This window comes from Diceros bicornis, chromosome 40 (assembly GCF_020826845.1).
Source record: "Diceros bicornis minor isolate mBicDic1 chromosome 40, mDicBic1.mat.cur, whole genome shotgun sequence".
Classification (NCBI taxonomy): domain Eukaryota; kingdom Metazoa; phylum Chordata; class Mammalia; order Perissodactyla; family Rhinocerotidae; genus Diceros; species Diceros bicornis.
In genome coordinates, this window is record NC_080779.1 from 17485081 (window position 1) to 17505887 (window position 20807).

A 20807-nucleotide genomic window follows, 5' to 3' on the forward strand; every position below is an offset into this window, starting at 1 on the left:
ACTCTTTTCCAGTTTCTTGAGTTGGAGCTTAGATCACTGATTTTAAGACTTTCTTTTTGTCCAGTATATTCAATTAAAGCTATAAATTTCCATCGAAGCACTGTTTAAGCTGTATCTCACAAATAAATCAATTAATTTTTAAGAGTCTTTCAAATTCTCTGTTTGGTACTGGGTAAAAAATATTCTCTTAGGAATCAGGGAAGAATAGAATGAAAAAGGACACAAGGAAACACTGTAAAGTGATAGTAATGCTCCATATCTTGACTGGGATGTTGGCTATTGAGGTGTGTACGTTTGTCAAAAATGCAATACTCTGTACTCTTAAGACCTGAATTGTATACAATACTAGAAGACAGGCATCAGTGCCCTTCTGTAGGTGAACAATATAAGGCTCAGAGGAGTTAACTGTGATGTACCAACTTCACACACTCAGCATCTGGAAGAGCCAGGAGTTAAGCCTGTGTCCTCAGAACCCATGTGGTGTGCACTCTACCAAATATTATTTTATATATATACATATACATATGCATATACTCATACACACACACACACACACATATATACAGAGAGAGAGAGAAAGAGACAGACAGACCCTGTGCAGTACATGCTTAATATGTGGAATTAACAAAATGTTTTCCATCCTGGTGTGAATTGATTTAACTCCTCAGTAAGCTCACCTTATTACCATCAAATAGACAGAGGCGTACGTGTCTGCTGAGAACCTGGACGCTCGTTCCCGGAAAAGGAATCATTTTACAGCTCCAGAGGGTCAGAATCAATGAAACGCGACTTGGTCTTGACCTAATCTGAGAGAAAAATTAATTATAAAAAAAGGCTTACTTTTTTGACTTATGAGACAAATTCGTTTTCAAAGCATCTTTTGTACTTAAAATGTAGATAGAATAAAAAAGAACAAAAGGAAAAACTTTACACACAAACATATACGCATAAGAGAAGTTTCAATAGTCTGTTCAATTCAAGTCAAAACTTCAGTTAAATTTTTCATAAATATTCATATTAGAAACATTTGCATTTTTTAGGTGAACACCTAAAAACTGTAATGAAAAGAACAGTCAGTACAATCAGGTAAAATGCATGACCTGACTATGGAATCACTGTATTCCAGGTTCATTCTTATGGTTCATTCTTACATAATGTGGCTAAGTACAGAAAGTCACTAGAGCATATAACCAACGACACCGGGCATTAATATTACCCAGCTAGCTCCTCCTTGTCTTAATTTAATATGAGCATTTATCTACATTGTCCTTCGGCTTCTTACACAGACGTTTTGACAGACAGAATGCACTGCCCACTGGATGTGATTATTCAATTCTACTTCACAGGTATAGTTCAGAATGTCAATAAATAAATTGGCATTCTGGTTTCCTATTTAAGAACATCTTCAATTCTTAACATCTGCTTTCTGGTCATAAGCCTTTCCATTTAAATAACTCATATCATGGAAAAAATAACACAGGATCTAACAGCTTGTTATCTTTTCAATTTAAGAAATGAGAGCTGAATATTTAGTTATCTGGGTACAAGTTCATAATATTAAACGCCATTTATTCAAGTATTAGTACACCAAACAGACCAAATACAACATCTTCATTGACTTGCAATAAAAGAAACTTAATACTAAGAAGGTTCTAGGCAATGCTTAGGTTGAGAGGAAAAAGGACACTAAAATTCTGCACCACCCCTTGCCACAAAACCTGACCACACTGGGTCCTCTTCTTCTTCCCTTGAGACTCTGGGGGAGGAAGGGAGAAAAGCAGAAGGTAAATAGGAAGGGGAGTGATGTGCTCCACTGTGGTTTATATCTGCCAAAAAGGAGGAGAGTAGAATTAAGTAGCAAGAGTATTTCCTACTTCAAATACTGGGGATACCAGGAATCCTTGACTCTAAGTGTTCGCCAAAAGATTATAATCATAAAGTATTGCCAACTTCCTCATTCCTACTTAATTAAAATAATTTACTACTACTAATGATAGCGGCTAACATTTACTGAGTAATCATCATGTGCCAGGCACTGTTCTAAGCCCTTTACGCATATAATATAATTCTCACAATAACCCTATGTCGGAAGTATTATTATTTATTATTATTATTATTATTCCCTTTTTACAAATGAAGAAATTGAGGCAAAAATGATTAAGATAGATACCTAGTATTAATTCTTTCGTAACAATGGGAGAAGATAGCAATGGAGAAGAGAAACAAGATAAGGTAACAAACCCAAGCTTTGTCTTAGCTATGAAACTATCACTGTTTCAAAATTACAATACAGAAACAATATTTTTTCGTTTTCTATAACGCATTCATCAATGTAGATATTATTTGTATACTTGCAACCATGACAAAATCTGGAAACATTATCATTTTACTGATAGTAACCACACTTACAGTGCCCATTTTAGCATCCCACATTAGATCTCTGAAGGCCAGCTGTGAAGGAGTGAGCTCTGGTTGTAAGAAGTAACTTGCTTGAAATTGATTCCCTGCAAAAATAATGTTTCTTTTATTTTCTTACAAAGAAAGGAATGAAATTCAAATCCAAAATCCATGATGTTATAGTACAAACTTAGAAAACAGGCATCCAAAATGCCAAGCTGCTTACTAGGAACTTGCTTTCTTTTTTTTTTTTTTTTTTTTTGTGAGATCAGCCCTGTGCTAACATCTGCTAATCCTCCTCTTTTTTTTTCGCTGAGGAAGACTGGCCATGGGCTAACATCTGTGCCCATCTTCCTCTACTTTATATGGGATGCTGCATCGCCCACCAAGCAGTGCGTCGGTGCTCGGCCGGGATCCGAACCGGCGAACCCCAGGCAGCCGCAGCGGAGTGCGCGCAGTTAACTGCTCACGTCACCAGGCTGGCCCCTAGGAACTTGCTTTCTAAGACAGATGTACCAATAGAGACTTATGCATAAAAACAACAGCAGAAAACACAAAGATAGCAGCACACAAGAGCTGCTCTTAAAGCAGCTTTAAGAAATATCTTAAAGACAGGCCAATAAATAGCCCCATGATGAAGATGATCCATTCAAATATTTTTGTAAAATGTGGAAAATCTGTAAACGCTTTTTAGAGATTTTAGAAAAAATTTTTAATCATTAATTTCACTTCTTAACACAAAAGCATTTTCCATACTTTAGTCACAATGAATACTGATTACAAAGTCATTTATTTATTCAAGAAATCATTTTTGAGTTCCTACACTGTGTCAGGTATTAGGAGATGGAAATACAAATGTGAATCAGAGAAAAATGGCCCCTGCCCTAGCTTACAGTTGAGTAGGGGAAACAATTTAAAAAAATAGGTAGACAAAAGAATAAATAAAATAATTATAAGCTGACTTAGACCTATAAAGGGTGCTCAAGTGGATGGGAGTAGGGGGAACCTACATGAATTACTCAGGAAGGCATCTCCGGGAAGGTGGAATGTACTCTGAGACCCAAAGGATGAGAAGGAGCTAGGCATTCAGGGAAGGCTGAGAAGAGTGTTCCCAGCAGAGGCAACCTCAAAGCAGCCCTTCCACAGATAACACACCAACTCGGGGTATGTAGAGGAAAGCTTTCCCCCGACATTATTCCTCTTTAAAATGAGCTTAAATACAAACATTTCCAAATACAGGGAAATCCAGGAATGAATAAGAAACAGCAATGGCTAATGGAGATAACTCTTTGGAAAAGTCTTGGTGTGAAGAAAAGCAAAGAAGGGGAGGCCTCGGCTAGAACGGGATAGGGTTGGAGGGGCTAGTTCCTAAAGGTGGGAGGTATTAGGCATGCTAGTACTACTGATGAGGGAATGAGCCAGTGGGGGGAAGGCAGGGGCGGGGTGAAGATACAGGAAAGGACCAATGATTAAGAGTCATGTCTTTGAAATAAAGGAAAGGAGCTATAACCCAGAGCACAGGTAAACAGATGGACCTCTGCTGGGATCAGGAATCGTTTCTCCACCGTCACAGGAAAGATGAAGGAAAGGATGAGCGCCAAAGAGATGTGGGATTCAACATCTAAAAAGACAACTTGTTTCAGCAGTGACAGAAAATTAGACGTAAACTTTGACTGCCTAACTAAAAGTGTGGGTGGCTGACAGACACCTGTTACCTTCCTCCAGAAGCTGGAAGAGTGTGGAAGGCCTGAACCCTGCAGGAATAGCTCCCATCGTGGTTAACACATCAACAGTGCTTATCTGCTGAAGACAGTAAAAACAAAATTGATCTGCTCGTTTTCATTCATGTTTCCTTGTCTCTACAATACTTTATCACTATAGCAACTACCATCCAAAAAGGGAAAACACAAATGAACAGACTTTAGTGGAAGCATACAGCAATTTAACCCCAAACTCCTGAGAGGATGCCATCACTGAATCCTGGCCTCTCCTAAGGACCTAAGCCCCACGCAGTGCCCAGTGGGCAGAGCCCTGTGCTCCAAACCATCTGCTCCCTGGACATCCCTCATCAAACGTCCCGACTCCTGCCCTGTCCACAATGGACTTCCATGTAACAAAGACGAGTCAACATCATCAACTGATAATGCGCTGGAGAATTCATGGCTTTTTCGTATATGTGTGCACACACACACACGCAAGAGCATGTCCGTGTAAGTGATAAGTAGGGTAAAAGGTCAGAAAGGATACTTGCCTAAAATGTTAATGGTGATTACTTACGGGGGGAGTGGATTTTCATTTTGTTAGGTAATTCTTTAAACGATAGCATTATGGATAATTCCTTACTTTTTTGAGCTTTTTGGAGTTTTTCATATTAACTGAAATTTAACATCAGTCTTTACCCAAATGATAGAAAATTCAGGCAGAAATCACTTTCCAAGCCCTCAGAGCTACTCTTCTCATAGAAAAGACCTAATGAGAGATGTTACTTGGAACACAGGCTTACTAAACCAGAAATATATGTTCTATGCTCTGTATATTCCATGCCCTGTACCCTGTTTAAGATCCAATGCTATCTTCCAAAGTCTCCATCTTGCTTTGAATCTGAACTCTTTCAGAACTATTAGGTAATAAAACGAGACATCATTAACAAGACAGGAGATACAAACCTCTGAGATAGCTTTTTGGACAGCACTCCAGTGAGAATCGCTTCTGGGAGACAAAACAGCAAGGTGAGTGCACAGACAGGTCATGCCTACTCACTCAGTTAGAGAACTTCAGTAATCAAAGAACAAAGTATATCATTGTCAGTAAGTTCTGAAAACCTAACAGTCTCTAGATGAAACCAAGATAGTATAACATCATGCACTAAAAAGAATCACAAAATTAAAGTAGTAATGGTCTTTAAGCAATACTAGAGTAATACGAAAAGCACTATTCTCAAACTGTAAGTTGTCTCCATTTCAAGAAATTCTTTATTTATGATAGTAAAAATAAACAAAAAGTTTCCTACACCTACTCTGACATCCCCTGAAGCCTTTTTACCTTTGTTTAACTTCCGCTCCCTCTGCTGTTTCATCCTCCCCTGCTACATCTTCTTCACTGCCTTCTTCACTTGATTCTTGGCCACCTTCCTTATTATAAAGCTGAAAAAATATTGAAATATTAACTGCTTTTTACCTAATGCAAAAATCAACCAACAAAAATACTTTCAGAAACACTCAAGTGTAGAGAGGAATTAGTTTATGACGAATATATCAAAAATCAGTGGGAAAACGATTTCAACACATGGTTGATAGCTTCACTATTTGAAAAAATTATAAGGACAGAGGTAGAGAGTAAGTTTAATCAAAATGAATTCCAGATGCAATTTATCCAAATCAAAAAAAAGAAGTAAAGATAGAAATAAAAGAACTACAAAAGCGTTAGAAGAAAATAATCTTGGGGCCGGCCCAGTGGCTTAGCGGTTAAGTGTGCGCGACCCCCTACTGGCGGCCCGGGGTTCGGATCCCGGGAGCGCACCGACGCACCGCTTTTTCCGCCATGCTGAGGTCGCATCCCACATACAGCAACTAGAAGGATGTGCAACTATGACATACAACTATCTACTGGGGCTTTGGGGAAAAAAAGGAGGAGGATTGGCAATAGATGTTAGCTTAGAGCCAGTCTTCCTCAGCAAAAAGAGGAGGATTAGCACAGATGTTAGCTCAGGGCTGATCTTTCTTACAAAAAAAAAAAAAATTGCCTAGTGAAAAAAAAAAAGAAAAGAATCTTGAGATAGGGAAGCCCTTTCCAATTATGATACCAAAACCAAAAATTCTAAATGGAAACATTGACAGAATTAGCTACATAAAAAATAAACATGGCTGAAAGTCAACAAAGAAAATATCTGTCACAAGTTTCTAAGAGTTAATATCCTTATTATTAAAATATTATAAAAACTCTTATAAATCAATAAGATTTTTAAAAATTCCTTTGAAAAATGGTCAAAAGAACGGAAAAGGCAATTTACAAAGAAGAAATAGAAATGGTCATAGAGCATATGATATGATGCTCAACCTCATTAGTAGTACAATGAATGCAAATAAAGACAATAACGAGCATTTTTTTGCCTATCACATTGGCAAAAAGATTGATGACAGCCATTACTGGCAAATGTCTGGGGATACAAGTACTCGCAGATGCTGGGGATGGGAGGATAGATAGGCATTAACTTTTCCAGAAGGCAAAACGGCAAATTAAATCCAAATATAAAGGTGTAAACCCTTTGAACTAGCAATGAGCATCTAGGAATTTATCTACGGGAACAATCAGACAAGTCTACACAGATGTCTATGCAGACCGATCACCACACAGGGCACTGGCTGTCTACCACCTAACCTCCACCTCTTCTTTTCTAACAGAACCCCTGATTTTAGCAGGGAGCCAGCTAAAAGAACATATTTTCCAAGCCCTCCTGCCAGCTAGGTGCTGTCAGGAAACTAACTTCTGGTCAAGGAGATATAATTGGAAGTTTTTGTGTAACTTCCAGGAAACCTTAAAAAGATAGCAGCTCATGCCTTTTGACCTCTTGTTCCTTTCCTCTCCTGCTGCTTGGAATTGTTAAAAGATCTAGCAGCCAACTTAAAGAGATGACCCTAGGAAGAGCTGCCTCATGCTGACTACAGAGTAAAATATTAGATGGGGTCTTACCGTCCTTTGACTGTCTACCTCCACACTTCTTCCATGCACCACAGAAATATGCTCCCACCTTATTTAAGCCACTATTTTGGGGATCTTTGTAACTCATAGTGGAAGCTAATCATAGCATCTTTGCAACAATCTATAGTTATTACAGGTTGAAGACAACCTAAATGTCCATCTATATGAAAATTGGAATACTATGCTACCACTGAAAAAGATGATCTGGACCTGAACTGTAAAATACAGCAGCCACTTGTCACGTGTGGCTACTGGCTCTTAAAATGTGACTAGTCCAAACTGAGACGTGCTATTTTAAGTGTAAAATACACACTGGAATTTGAAAACTTAGTATGAAAAAAAGAAAGTATTTTTTAACATTGATTATATATTGAAATGATAATATTTTTGATCTATTGGATAACACAAAATATATTGTCAAAAATAATGTCACGTGTTTCTTTTTACTTTTTTTAAATGTGCATGGTATAATGAAAAATGTACCGCTGGTCTTTATTCCCAGTTCTTGGCAAGAGTTCCTATACCTCTCAGAATTTCCTGAGTGACAGGAGTGTCTTTCACTATTCATAAAGAGCCCCTTTCAACCACACTTGAGTTTATGCTCATGAGGTGATGGGGATTGGAGGGGGAGGGTGCTGGCTGCCAGAGGAACCAATCAGGTGATTAGAGGGTTGGAACTTTCAGTGCACCTCCCTGCTCATCTTCAGGGAGGGGAAAGGAGCTGGAGATTGAACCCAATCACCAATGGAAGATCCAGCTTTCATTCCCTCCATCTCCCAATACCTTGCCCTATGCACCTCTTCCATTTGGCTGTTCCTGGATTGTATCTTTTATAATAAATCGGTAAACACAAGTAAGGTGTCTTCCTGAGTTCTGTGAGTCTCTCTAGCAAATTATCAAACCTGAGGAGGGGTGCGGGTACCTCTGAATTTATAGCCTGTCACTCAGAAGTACAGGGTGGCCCATGGGACTTGTGACTGGCATCTGAAGTAGGGCAGTCTTGCGAGACTGAGCCATTAATTTGTGGGGTCTGCACTAACTCCAGGGGTTAGTGTCAGAATTGAATTGAATTGTTGGAACTTGGTTGGTTTCAGAGAACTGGTGTGGAAAAACACCATGTATTTGGTGTCAGAGAAAAACCACATGGTGTTAGAAGTGGTGTCAGAAAAAAAAGACATGTCAGTGTGGTTACTAGAAAATTTAAAATTACATTTGTGGTTTGCATTATATTTCAACTGGACAGCACTGATCCAGACAGATATCTAGACTAGCAAAGAAAATGGCCATGCTATATTACAAAAAATGAAAAAAATAGGCTACAAACATGCGTCTATAGTATGTTCACATCTTAGTAAGGGATCATATATTTGTAGAAGTTAACACAAAGTTCATTGTGGTTATGTTTTACAACAAACAATAAATGCCTATTAATTTTTGTGATCAGCATTAATCCACAAAGCATCTTCATTGTGAGATAACGTACAAGGGCCTGCCTGCACACGAGTCCTTCACAGGTCCCCAGGACACAACACATAGTATTTTCTCATGCCCTGACTCTCTAAAATTAAAGCAAATTCTATATTTCCAGTCATTCACTAGTCAATTGATCAAAGAATATAGATTACTGTTTTATTAATGAAAAAAGTTTTGAAGGAGAAAAAGCAAAGGAAAATGACAAAGACTAACCTCCAAGTAGGTTCTGGGAATGAGACCTGTGTTTCCTTTGGCATTCTTAGCTATCCACCAACCATCAGGTTTTTCTTCAATTATAAGGAGAATTTCCCCTTTCTTAAAACAAAACAAAGTAAAAATTTTTTAATTAAACTTTACCCCTGAATTAGGAATTATCAGCATTAAAACTATTTTCAAAAACAGAGAAGCATTTATTCTTTTACCATTTTACTACCAGGTAACTTTGATAACAGAATTTCACACGACTACTGCCTGTAAATCATAATTATGACTGACTTTATTTAAACAGATTGAGTCTGAAAAAACTTAGTATCAGGAATATGTAACACAGGTACACAAGCAGAGGTTTCTTATTCTGTTAGGAATGAAAATTTTTCCTTAGGTTAGGTTCCAGTCTTGTTTCTACCTACTTTAAATGTAAGATCTCCAACTTGCTGAGCAGTAAAATCTCCAATAGCAATGTATTCTTTACTTGTCGCCTGTCCGTGGGATTCATTTTCCTGTTTCTCTTCCTCTTCCTCTTCTGTCTCTTCTTCCTCCTCACCACTTTCTTCACTTTCTTCACTTTCTTCGTCGTCGTCATCGTCTTCATCTTCTTCAGCAGAATTGTCATCTTCCTCTCTTTCAGTAAGTGCCCCAATTCTGCAAAAAATAGTTTTATGATGAGGATCACTTGAAATAACATACAAGAACAGATCAAGTATAACTTCTATATACAGAAGAACTGGCCCATATTTGGAACTGGCAGACTAAAGAAATAAGGGGAAAGTACAACTAATAGTTTCTACCATCTAGCTAAGAATATGTGACTTCAGGGACTGAGAGTGGTGAAGGAGTTAATGTATCTGAGGAATGTATGTGATGTGAAAGAGCACGCACAGGACTTGAGGCCAAGAGACTGGTATTTAAGTCTTGGATTCATCCAGTCAGCAAATGCTGCTCGAGCACTATTACATAGTGGTTAGAGTATGGGAACTGAGTTTTAATTCTGGCTCTATCTCCTCCCTGTTGAGTAACCGTGGGTAGGTTTCTTTTAAGCTCTCATTTCTCAATGGTAAAGTGGAGATAATAATAGAACCTGCCTCATAAGGTTGACCTGAGGATTAGATGAGTTATAAACTTGCAAAGTGTTTAGAACAGTGCCTGCCCACAGCAACCTTTTAATAAAAATCAGCTATGACGATGATGTTGTATGTCAGGTCCATGTCAGACACAGTGGATCCAAAGGCAAACCAGACACAATTCTCTGTCCTCAAGGAGCTCACAAGAAGACAATAGGTACTACAGCAGTAGATCTAGTTCAATAGGTACTACAGTAGAGGTATACACAGGATACCACCAAGAAAACACAGAAGAGGGACACCTAACCTAGACTGCATGGGTGGAGGGGATCAGGAAAGGCTTAGAACTAGGTCTTGAGGGATGAGTTGGAATTAATCAGGTAAAAAGGAAGTAGAAAGGAAGGGGAGGGAGTGGAGAAAAGGAGGCTCAAGATCAGGGAGCTTCAAGTAGCTCATGAATGGTAGGACGAGCCTTGGAGAAACAGAAATGAGTAAGAGATAAGGCTGGACAGAGGTGAGCACAATGCAGCCCATGTGAGCTTTACCTCTAAGGCAGTCCCTAAAAATGAAGCAAAGGAAGAGCATAATCTGATCTGCACTTTAGAAAGATGACGAGGCTACAGTGTGGGGAACAGACTGGAACAAGGGCCAAAGGCAGAGACAGCTGTTACAAGTGAGACACGACAGCAGTATGAACTAAGAAAACAGCATTGGGATGAAGAGAAAGATGCTTTGGAAAGATATTTAAAAGGCAAAACGGAAGGTGAGGGAAGAGAGAGGAGCTAGAATAATCCTAGCTTGGATAAGTCAACAAATCTGAGTTGATTCATTCAACATTCAGCATAGTCATCCAACGTTTACTGAGCACCTACTGTGTGACAGACACTTAGTGCTTGGGCTATATGAATGAACAAAACAGATCGTCGCTCTCCTAAAGCTTCTATCAGAGAAGCTTATCTTTAGAATGGGGATAATAATACTTATGCAAATGGACATTACTTACTATAAAACTAGCCAAATATAAGATATATTCTGGAAAAAAAGAGGAGTATTGGGTTCACTTTGTTTAAAATAGTTGTAGGATACTCTCACACCACACAGACCCAAACATAAACAGTGACAACAAAAAACAATTTGTACACCACAAGAATAAAAATCTATAAAATGTGTCATATTGATTTTCAGTGTGCTCCTTTCCTTTTTCAGGAGATACTTCACACATATTTTATATGGGTCAATATTTCTAAAATGCTGCCTAGGGTAACAGGAACTTGACGTGATTATTTATGGTTGTCCTTCTTCATTATGTTAATATAATGAATTTCAATTATTAATTTTTGAATGTTAAACTAACTTTGCATTCTGGAATAAATCCCATTTAATCATGATGCTTTGTCATTTTGATATGCCACTGGACTCTATTTGCTAACATTTTATACTGGGTTTGTGCATTTGTTCACGAGGGCCTTGTTTTTCTTATAATATTGTCAGGTTTTGATCTCAAAGTTATCTAACGTTCATAAAATAATTTGGGAAATGTTTCTTTTTCTAATCTCCAGAAAGATTTTGTAATACTGTTATTATTTCTTTTTTAAATGTTTGCAATAATTCATCAGTGAAGCCACCTGAGTTTATTCTATGGGAAGGTTTTTAATTATAGATTCAACTTCTTTAGTAGATATTTTATAGGACTAATAAGATTTTCTATTCATCTTGTGTCAGTCTGAGTACATTTTATTTTTCAAGGAATTTATTTTATCTAAATTTTCAAATTTATTGGCATAAACTTGTTCATAATATCTTCATTGTGTCCTTTTAATTTCTGTAGGATCTGTAGTGATTACAGTTTTTATTCCTGGTTTTCCATTGTTTTTTTCCTTCTCTTTCTCTTTTCTTGATCAGCATGACTAGGAATTTATCCATTTAATTAATTTTTCCAAAGAACCAACTTATGGCTTTATTGATTGTATCTCCTGTGTGTCTGTTTATTATTCTCTGTTTTCTGATCCTATTTTTATTATTTCCTTCCTTCTACTTTCCTTGGGTTTAAGTTGCTGTTCTTTCTCTGGCTTCTTAAGTTGGAAACTTTAATCATTGATTTTCAACTTTTCTTCTTTTCTAAACTACGCACTTAAAGCTATAAATTTCCCTCTCAGCACTGCTTTAGCTGCAGCCCACAAGTTGTATTTTATCATCATTCAAAATATGTTTAAATTTCTATTGTAATATTTTCTTTGACCCTTAAGTCATATAGAAGTTTGCAACTTAATCTGCAAATGTTTTGAGCATTTTAGTTATTTTTCTGTCATTGAAGTGTTTTTAATTGAGATATAATAGATTTATAACATTGTATTAGTTTTAGGTTGTCATTGAGTTTTAATGTAATTCCAAGTCATCAAAGACTACACTACATGATTTCAATCCTTTGAAATTTGTTGACAATTACTTTATGGTCCAATATGGTTCATTTTGATTAATGTTATATGTGCACTTTGAAAAAAGGTGTATTACCTAGTTGAATGCAGTGTTCTGTAAATATATATGTAATTAGGTAAAGGTGGTTAAGCTCTCCTTCAGTTCTGGCAACTTTTGCTTTATATATTTTGAAGCTATGTTATTAGGTGTATACATATTAGGATGATTTCTTCCTATTGAATTGATCCTTCCATTACCATGAAATGTCTTTATCTATTAAATTACTTTTAACCTTAAAGTCTACTTTACCTGATATTAATATAACTGCATCACCTTTGTCTTGGTTAGGGTTCACATAAAATATCTTTTTTTAGACTTTTACTTTCAACATATCTGTGATTTTATATTAAAGTGTATCTCTTCAAAACAGTATATATTTGGGTTTTTTAAAAATCCATCTGACAATCTCTTTCTTTTAATTGGGGTGTTATTCCATTTAGATTTAATCCACATGGCTGCATTCAAACCATGTTACTATTTAGTTTCTATTTGCCTTCTCTGTTTTTTTGTTCCTTCTTTCTTGTCTTTTTCAGGCTAACTGAGTCAATTTTAGTATGCCATCTTATTTTTTATGTTTTTTTTAGCTACTTCCTCTTATTTTGTTAGTAATTGTTCCAGATATTACAATATGCATCCCTAACTTATCATAGTCTAACCTAAACTAATATTACATTTCACCAAAATTAAAAGAACTTTAAGATAATGTCATTCCATTTACCCTGCCTGCCCTTTTAACAATTGCTGTGCCATTGTTGTCACATATTTTACTTCTACATATAGGTGATCCTCATTATTTGCAAATTTTGTATTTGCAAATTCATCTACTTTGTCTATTTACTGCCATGTTCTTTGCATTTCTGTGCTTTTTGTTGGTGCTTTTGCCATTTAAAATGGCCCCCAAACATATTGCTGAAATGCTGTGTAGTGTTCTTATGCACAAGAAGACCGTGATGTGCCTAATGGAGAAAATTAGCGTGTTAGATAAGATTTGTTCAAGCATGAGTTATAGTGCTGTTGGCTGTGAGTTCAATGTTAATGAATCAATAATATGTATTAAATAAGGTATCTTTAAACAGAAACACACATAAAACAAGGATATGTATTACCCAGTTGACAAAAAAGTTGTGACCAAAGCCTCACAGGAACCTAAATCTGTATTTCCTCTAGAAGCAACGGTTTAGTATTCACTAATTCAATGTTTGCAGCAACTTTATGGAACATAAGTACTGCAAATAATGAGAATTGACTGTATATTATAAATCTCAAAATATGTCTTTTGCTTTACAATCAAGTGTCTTTTAAAGGCATTTAGAAAAGAAAAAATAGGCTTTTATATTAACCCATATGCCAGTGCTCTTCATTCCCTCTTATAGATCCAAGTTTCCAAGTGGGATCATTTTCTCCTAGTCTGAAAAACTTCCTTTGGCAAATTCGTCAGATTTTGCTTCACAAATTTCCTCAGCTTTTTTTTTTTGGTCTGAAAATGTCTTTCTTTCACTCTAATTTCTGAAAGATACTTTTGCTGGATACAGAATTCTGGGTTGAAAGATTTTTTCTTTGAACACTTTTATTGCCTTCTGTCCTAGATTTTTTCTAATAAGATGTCAACTTTAATTCTAACTGTTGTATGCCTGTACATGTTTCCTTTTTCCCTGGCTGCTTTTAAGATTTTCTATGTATAATTGGTTTTCAGCAGTTTGACTATGATGCACCTATGTGTAGTTTTCTTTATATTTATTCTGCTTGGAGTTCTCTGGGACTCTTGGATCAGCAGATTGATACCTTTCTTAGATTTCAATTTAAATATTTATTTAAATATTTCTTGTGCTCCATTCTTTCTCTCTCCTCTCCTTCTGGGACTTCAATTACAAGTATTTTATAACTTTTGGTCATGTCCCAACTCTCTTACATTCTGTTCTGTTCTTTGCATTCTTGTTTTCCTTTTGTGCATGAGTTTCAAATTTTTTTATTGCTCTGTCTTTGGGTTCACTGATCTTTTCCTCTATTGTATCCAATGTTCTGTTAACCATCCAATAATTTTTTTTTAATTTCATATATTGTATTTTTTAGTTTCAGAATCTCCATTTTGGTCTTTATTACCTTCCATTTCCTCTGCTTAAGATTTCTCTCTATTTATCCAATCGCTCCATCTTTTCCAAAAAATTATTTAATATATTCAAAATAGTTGTTTTATAATAAAGTTCTTATTTGCTAATTCTCACATTTGGGTCACCTGAGTTTCTACTGATTATTTTGTCTCTTTATTATAAGACACTTTCTACCTTTTTGAATCTATATAGTGAATCAGATTTAGAAAGTTCTCAGCCATTATTTTATCAGATATTATATTTTGCAGTTGTAGAATTTTCATTTGATTATTTTCTACATTTGAATTCTCTTAAAATACTCCACCTTTTTTCCACTTCATCCATTTTTTATTCCATTTTCTTTAAAATATTAATCATATTATTTAGAAGCCCTTGTCAGCTAACTCTGCTATCTGGTTCAGACCTGGATCTGCTTTTATTGACTGTCTTATTGCTTGATTATGGATCATTTATTTTCCCCTGCTTGTTTGCATTTCTAGTAATGTTTTTTTTATTACTGGATACTGTGGATGATACACTTAGAGACTTTGGATTATGTCATCTTCCTTAAAAGAGTGTTGACTTTTGTCTTGTTACACAGTTAAATTATCTTGTTCCTGTTAAGGTCTGGTTTTAGGCTTTGTTGGAGAAGATCTAGTTCAGTTTTGTCTTTATTCCAAGATCATGGTTCTTAATACTAGGGTGTTCTCCTCACTCCTAGAGCATGGGCCTTCCATGTTCACCACTAAATGCCTAAAGCATTCACCAAGGTCTCTTTACTCTAGCTGATACAAACTCCACTATTTTTCCAGGACTATGCGACCTCTAGAATCTTTTAAGCTCTCAGTCTCCCAGCAGGTGCTTTCTGCCAGGCATTCTAGAATGATGCTCTGTGTAGCCCAGGAGGTCACTCACATTTCTGGAGTTGTCTCTCTGCAACTCCCTTCTCTCTCTCCACAAGGCCCAGTGGCCTTAGCAACTCCAAAATTTGCTCTCTGCCTCCTCAGCCCAGTGAGACTGCTGCTCCCTGTTTAGGATCAATCTTCCTGCAGCATAGCCCATAAAATCCCCACAGAGAGGGTCTGGGGAATGTAGGACTCATCTCTTGTGTCTCCCTATATTAAGGATATCAGGCTTGCTTGGTTGATGTTCAATGACTTCAAACACCTGTTTTGTATATTTTGTCCAGATTTTATAGTTGTTTATGGTAGGATGGTTAAGTCCCATACCAGCTACTTTGTCATTATCAGTACTGGAAATCAGTGGAAATTCTAGAATTCTTGTATCTTCATCCTTAAGCATTTTTCCCAGGATATAGTGTAAAAGTATGGGAACAGCATATGAAGAGTCTCAATAGTTGATTTTTTCTTTTGGCTTCTCACAAATTGGGTTTGTTTATACTATCAACTTTTCTTTCCACTTTGCAAAGGCTATTATTAACACCCAATCCAGCAGAAAAATAATGCATGCTTCTGCCTCTAATTTTTAAAGAATATTCATGAAAGGAAGAAATATGCAAGTAGACAATCCAAATAATTTTCTTTTTACATATCAACACTGATGTTAAAGGCATCATTCTTATTTTCTAACATTTGTTTATTTACTTTTCAGATCTCTGTTTTGTTTCCCCAACTAGATTATAAATCACCTGAGGGCAGAGATTATGACTTCCACTTCTTTGTATGTCTCATGGGACCTAACACTTTCTACTATACACAATAAATTAATGTCGATCGATTATACTGTTACCGCCATTTGTTTATATCTATACTGTTATATGTCTTTATTCTAAGTCAAGCATTAAAACTATTGGTGACATAACATCTGAAAGAAAAAGAGGAAGAAAAGAAGCATACTCTGTTATATTTTCTCTTCTCATGGACACAGCAAGCTCCTGCAGTTGGTGGGTAAGCTTATCCAAAAGACTGTGCTCCTCTTCTTTTTTCTGATTATAGTTCCCAACAGGTGCAGGTTCATCAGCCTATGAGAGAATATAAGTCTATTTCACTTAAAAATTTATTTCAGTTTCCTATTATATTTATTTTAAAAGAAAAAAACCTCCAATTAGTGCTAGAAGACAAAGTAAATATCAATATGAGACTACACCTACCTTAGAGAAATAAAATTAAAAGAAATGTAGATGATTATGTTGGAATGCAAACCAAATGAAAAAATAAAATAATACGTTTTGTTTTGTTTTGTTTTGTTTTGTTTTCTTGCCCGGGTACTGCAGACTCTCTGTAGTCAGGAAGAGATAGGTTCCAGACAGAAGACTGGCTTTGCAGTCAAAAAGACAGGTGCCAACCCCAAGTTTTGCCACTTTCCCAGGTGAGACACTGGGAAAGCTGCTTCATCTTTGGGACTCCTGAGTCTCCTCCTCTGTGAAACGGGGACAATTAGGTTTTCAAATTTAAGGTCAGCCCGCCTCCTAAATTAAAGAGTTGTGAGTCACTGGAGAAATTCAGAAGAGACGCTCAGTGGCCACTTGTCTCAGATGCAATAAAGTAGATTCATTACACAGGCAGGGAGATGACTCTCAGATGCCTTCCACTTCCGGCGCTCAGTGAGTCTCTGGCACTGGACCCTGAGCTGAAGTTCAGGCTCATGTTAAAAGAAAAAGTCCTGAGGGGACGGCCAAGAGTAAACTCCAGCTCTTCCATTTCTACTGCGTCATCGACATCCGAGCTGCCACGTGGCACCAGAAGCTTCTTTACCACTTACCCTCAGGGACAGATTACGTACTCTCTCCCCACAATGTCATCAAAATTAAAACAACTCTAAACTGTAAAATATAAAACTTACACAATGCAAAAATAAAAACAGCGCTTCCTGGATCTTCTGAGTCCTCAATGCTGGGTGAGTTCATCAAAGCTGAACTTTTACCAGTATTTGGAGCCCTGGCTTTTCCACTCCGAAGCACACACGCAGTAAGCGTGCCGGGCAGGCCAGCGCTGACCACATTAGACTTCGTCACGAACACAAACCCAGGAAGTTACCCACTGTAACGAATTTCCACTTGATGAAAATACTTGCATAAAAGCAGATTTTTTATAATAAGATTAACTGTAATACTTACTTTGTTTAGTTTTTGAAGAGCATTTTTATTTTCATCTATTGCCTGTTTTAATTGGATACATCTAAATTTTAAAAAAGACAGGAAAAAAACATTAATTTTTCTATTGTCAGAACCAGAAAGTTATTTTATAAAGTCATACTTAAGTCTTCAAGCAGGTAAGGCAATTAGCCACTGTATGAACAATGTTAAAAAATTCCCATATAGGTACTGGTACAAAAACAGGCACACAGATCAATGGAACAGAATTGAAAGCCCAGAAATAAAACCACACATATACGGACAGCTAATTTTCGACAAAAGAGCGAAGAACATACAATGGAGAAAGGAAAGTCTCTTCAATAATTGGTGCTGGGAAAACTGGACAGCCACTTGCATAAGAACGAAAGTGGACCATCTGCTATTGCCATTCACAAAAATTAACTTAAAATGGATCAAAGACCTGAAGGTGGGACCTGAAACTATAAAACTCATAGAAGAAAATATAGGCAACACACTATTTGACATTGGTCATAAAGGAATCTTTTCGGATGCCACGTCTACTCAGACCAGGGAAACTAAAGGAAAAATAAGCAAGTGGGACTTTATCAGATTAAAGAGCTTCTACAAGACAAATGAAACCAGGATCAAAATGAATAAACAACCCACCAGCTGGGATAAAATATTTTCGAAACATATATTTGACAAGGGGTTAATCTCCATAACATATAAAGAACTCACACAACTGAACAACAAAAAAACAAACAACCCGATCAAAAAATGGGCAGAGGAAATGAACAGACACTTGTCCAAAGAAGATATACAGATGGCCAATAGACACATGAAAAGATGTTCAATATCACTAATCATCAGGGAAATGCAAATCAAAACAACATTAAGATATCACCTCACGCCCATTAGAATGGCTATAACCACCAAAACAAAAAACAACAAATGTTGGAGAGGATGTAGAGAAACAGGAACCCTCATACACAGCTGGTGGGAACGCAAGCTGTTGCAGTCTCTATGGAAAATGGTACGGAGATTCCTCAAAAAATTAAAAATAGAAATACCTTATGATCCAGCTATCCCACTACTGGGAATCTATCCAACAAACCTGAAATCAACAATCCAAAGAGGCTTATGCACCCCTATGTTCATTGCAGCATTATTCACTATAGCCAAGAAGTGGAAGCAACCCAAGTGTCCCTCAACTGATGATTGGATCAAGAAGATGTGGTGTATATATGTACAAGAGAATACTACTCAGCCATAAAAAAAGACAAAATCGTCCCATTTGCAACAACATGGATGGACCTGGAGGATATTATGTTAAGTGAAATAAGCCAGAAAGAGAAAGACAAACACCGTATTACCTCACTCATATGTGGAATATAAACCAACACATGGACAGAGAAAACTGTAATGTGGTTACCAGGGGCAATGGGGGTAGGAGGTGGGCACAAGGGGTGAAGGGAGACATACTATGGTGATCGACAAACAAAAATGTACAACCAAAATTTCACAACGTTATAAACTATTAAGACATCAATAAAAAATAAAAAAATAAAATAAATAAAATAAATAAAAATTCCCATGTAAGCGCTTTTCCACCCATTAGCTCGGGTGATCCTCACAGCCAAGCTCTAAGGTACACACATACGATACCCAAGGTTCAGAAAGCTTGAGTGACTCTGGGCTTCAGTTTCCTATCTCTAAAATAAGACAAGCATTGGACTTTAAAATGCTTCTCCAGCTCTAAAATTCCATAAACCTAGCACCTAGCCAAGGAGACACAACTAATAACGACAATAATAGCTACAGGTTATTGTGCATGAGCAAAATGGCAAGCATTTACAAGCATCACCTCATTTGAGCCTCACAACAGCCGTCACTCCAGCTGAAGACAGTGAGGTTCTAAAAAGTGACCACAGCCAGTCACGGTAGAGGAACACTGTGAAGGAAGAGTTTAGGATTCTCCAGCTGCCTCTTCTCACCACAGCACACTTCCCCTTTGAACTTGGCCTGTCCATACTGGCACAGTGTTTTAATTATTCCATAGACACCTCACATAATTTAGCTGAAGTCTTAGACACCCAAATGAGAAGTACCAAAATTACTGAAAATGGGCTACAGCTAATGATGTGAGTTTTCAGAAATCAAACGCTTTTTCAAACAATAACCTGCAAAAGTCCGTATTTTTTCTGCTGTTTGAGCCGTTTCTTTTTTCTTTTTACAGGGGCTAATGAAATAAGTAGTGAAAAAGGGGACAAAAATGCTTTCTGAAAGAGGCAGAAAAAGAGAAGTGGAAACATCAAACTGTGCTGACCCTGCTTGTGACCTACCCCCAACCCCTCTGCCACCTTACTCTATGCGGGCAGGGGGGCCTCCCACTGACACCCAAGCGCTCGGCCACCACTGCAGGGAGGACGGGCGTGTGGCCAAGCGCTGGCCAACGAAGCAGCAAAGAAATACGTTAGGCAATTCCTCCATTTTACCCTCCCTGATGCAGCACGTAAAGAATCCTCCTCCTTTCTGCTTTTAGATACTGATGCTGCGGACTTGGTAACAGTGAGGGGGGCCATTCCTGACAAGCTGAGGATGACGAGGCAGAAGGACGGCAAGGGCGGGTCCTTGAGGGCATCAAGAGCACCGACCTACCCTGGGAGAACCTGCCCCCAGACTTTTTGTTGCATGAGACTGACAGCAAAGCCACTCGCTTTAACAGATGTCCTGTTACTTGACCAAAAGAATCCTAACCGAAACTTAGACTCAGAGATTTCATGTAAGAGCCAGAGTGGAAAACTATTTTTATATACTATACAAATAAAACAAATTATTTATTATAATTATCTCCTTCCTATCTATAAAATTATTAAAATCCTCAAACTGTTCAGATATTTTAAGACTTTTGGATTAGGATAAAAACTAAGCACATATTCATCTTCACTGCTTCCTGAAACCCCCACAAAAATGATTAAAACATTTTAAAAGGTAATGTACCCTGGACACAAGAGAATGAAAGAGGGACCACCTGTCAATAAGAGATTTCAACAAAGGTCTGCTGCATGGAAAAAGGATGGAACCATATTCTTCTATAAAGAGAGGAAGTAGCCACACAAGCATAAGAGGGACATGATCTGCCAGGCAGAAAATGCCACCATTTGGGTCAGCAGGTATGAAGGACAGAAGGGTTGACCAAAGTGTGTCCAAGGCAGTGCATTATGAGGGTCTACAGATGAAAAGACACGCACAATGGCTGGGGTTTGCTTTCTATACTATATTATGTAAATTAAATAATATCCATAACATCTAAGCTATTAAGAGGAAAATCAGCCTTAAGAC

General features: G+C 37.2%; 1 protein-coding gene across 3 annotated transcripts in view; it reads right to left on the reverse strand.

The window, feature by feature from the left end:
• Nucleotides 1–20807, reverse strand: part of NPHP1 (nephrocystin 1) — a 62523-nt gene that overhangs the window by 36423 nt on the left and 5293 nt on the right. For 2 of the 3 annotated variants that reach the window (XM_058534579.1, XM_058534581.1), the window contains exons 3-11: nt 17487–17547; nt 16267–16391; nt 9198–9429; nt 8782–8883; nt 5440–5540; nt 5064–5106; nt 4113–4200; nt 2410–2504; nt 678–806 (exon numbers count right to left, since the gene is read on the reverse strand). In XM_058534579.1, the coding sequence (XP_058390562.1) occupies nt 678–806; nt 2410–2504; nt 4113–4200; nt 5064–5106; nt 5440–5540; nt 8782–8883; nt 9198–9429; nt 16267–16391; nt 17487–17547 (976 nt within the window). The remainder of the gene's footprint in view (nt 1–677; nt 807–2409; nt 2505–4112; nt 4201–5063; nt 5107–5439; nt 5541–8781; nt 8884–9197; nt 9430–16266; nt 16392–17486; nt 17548–20807) is intronic. The other variant, XM_058534580.1, reaches the window with a different exon arrangement.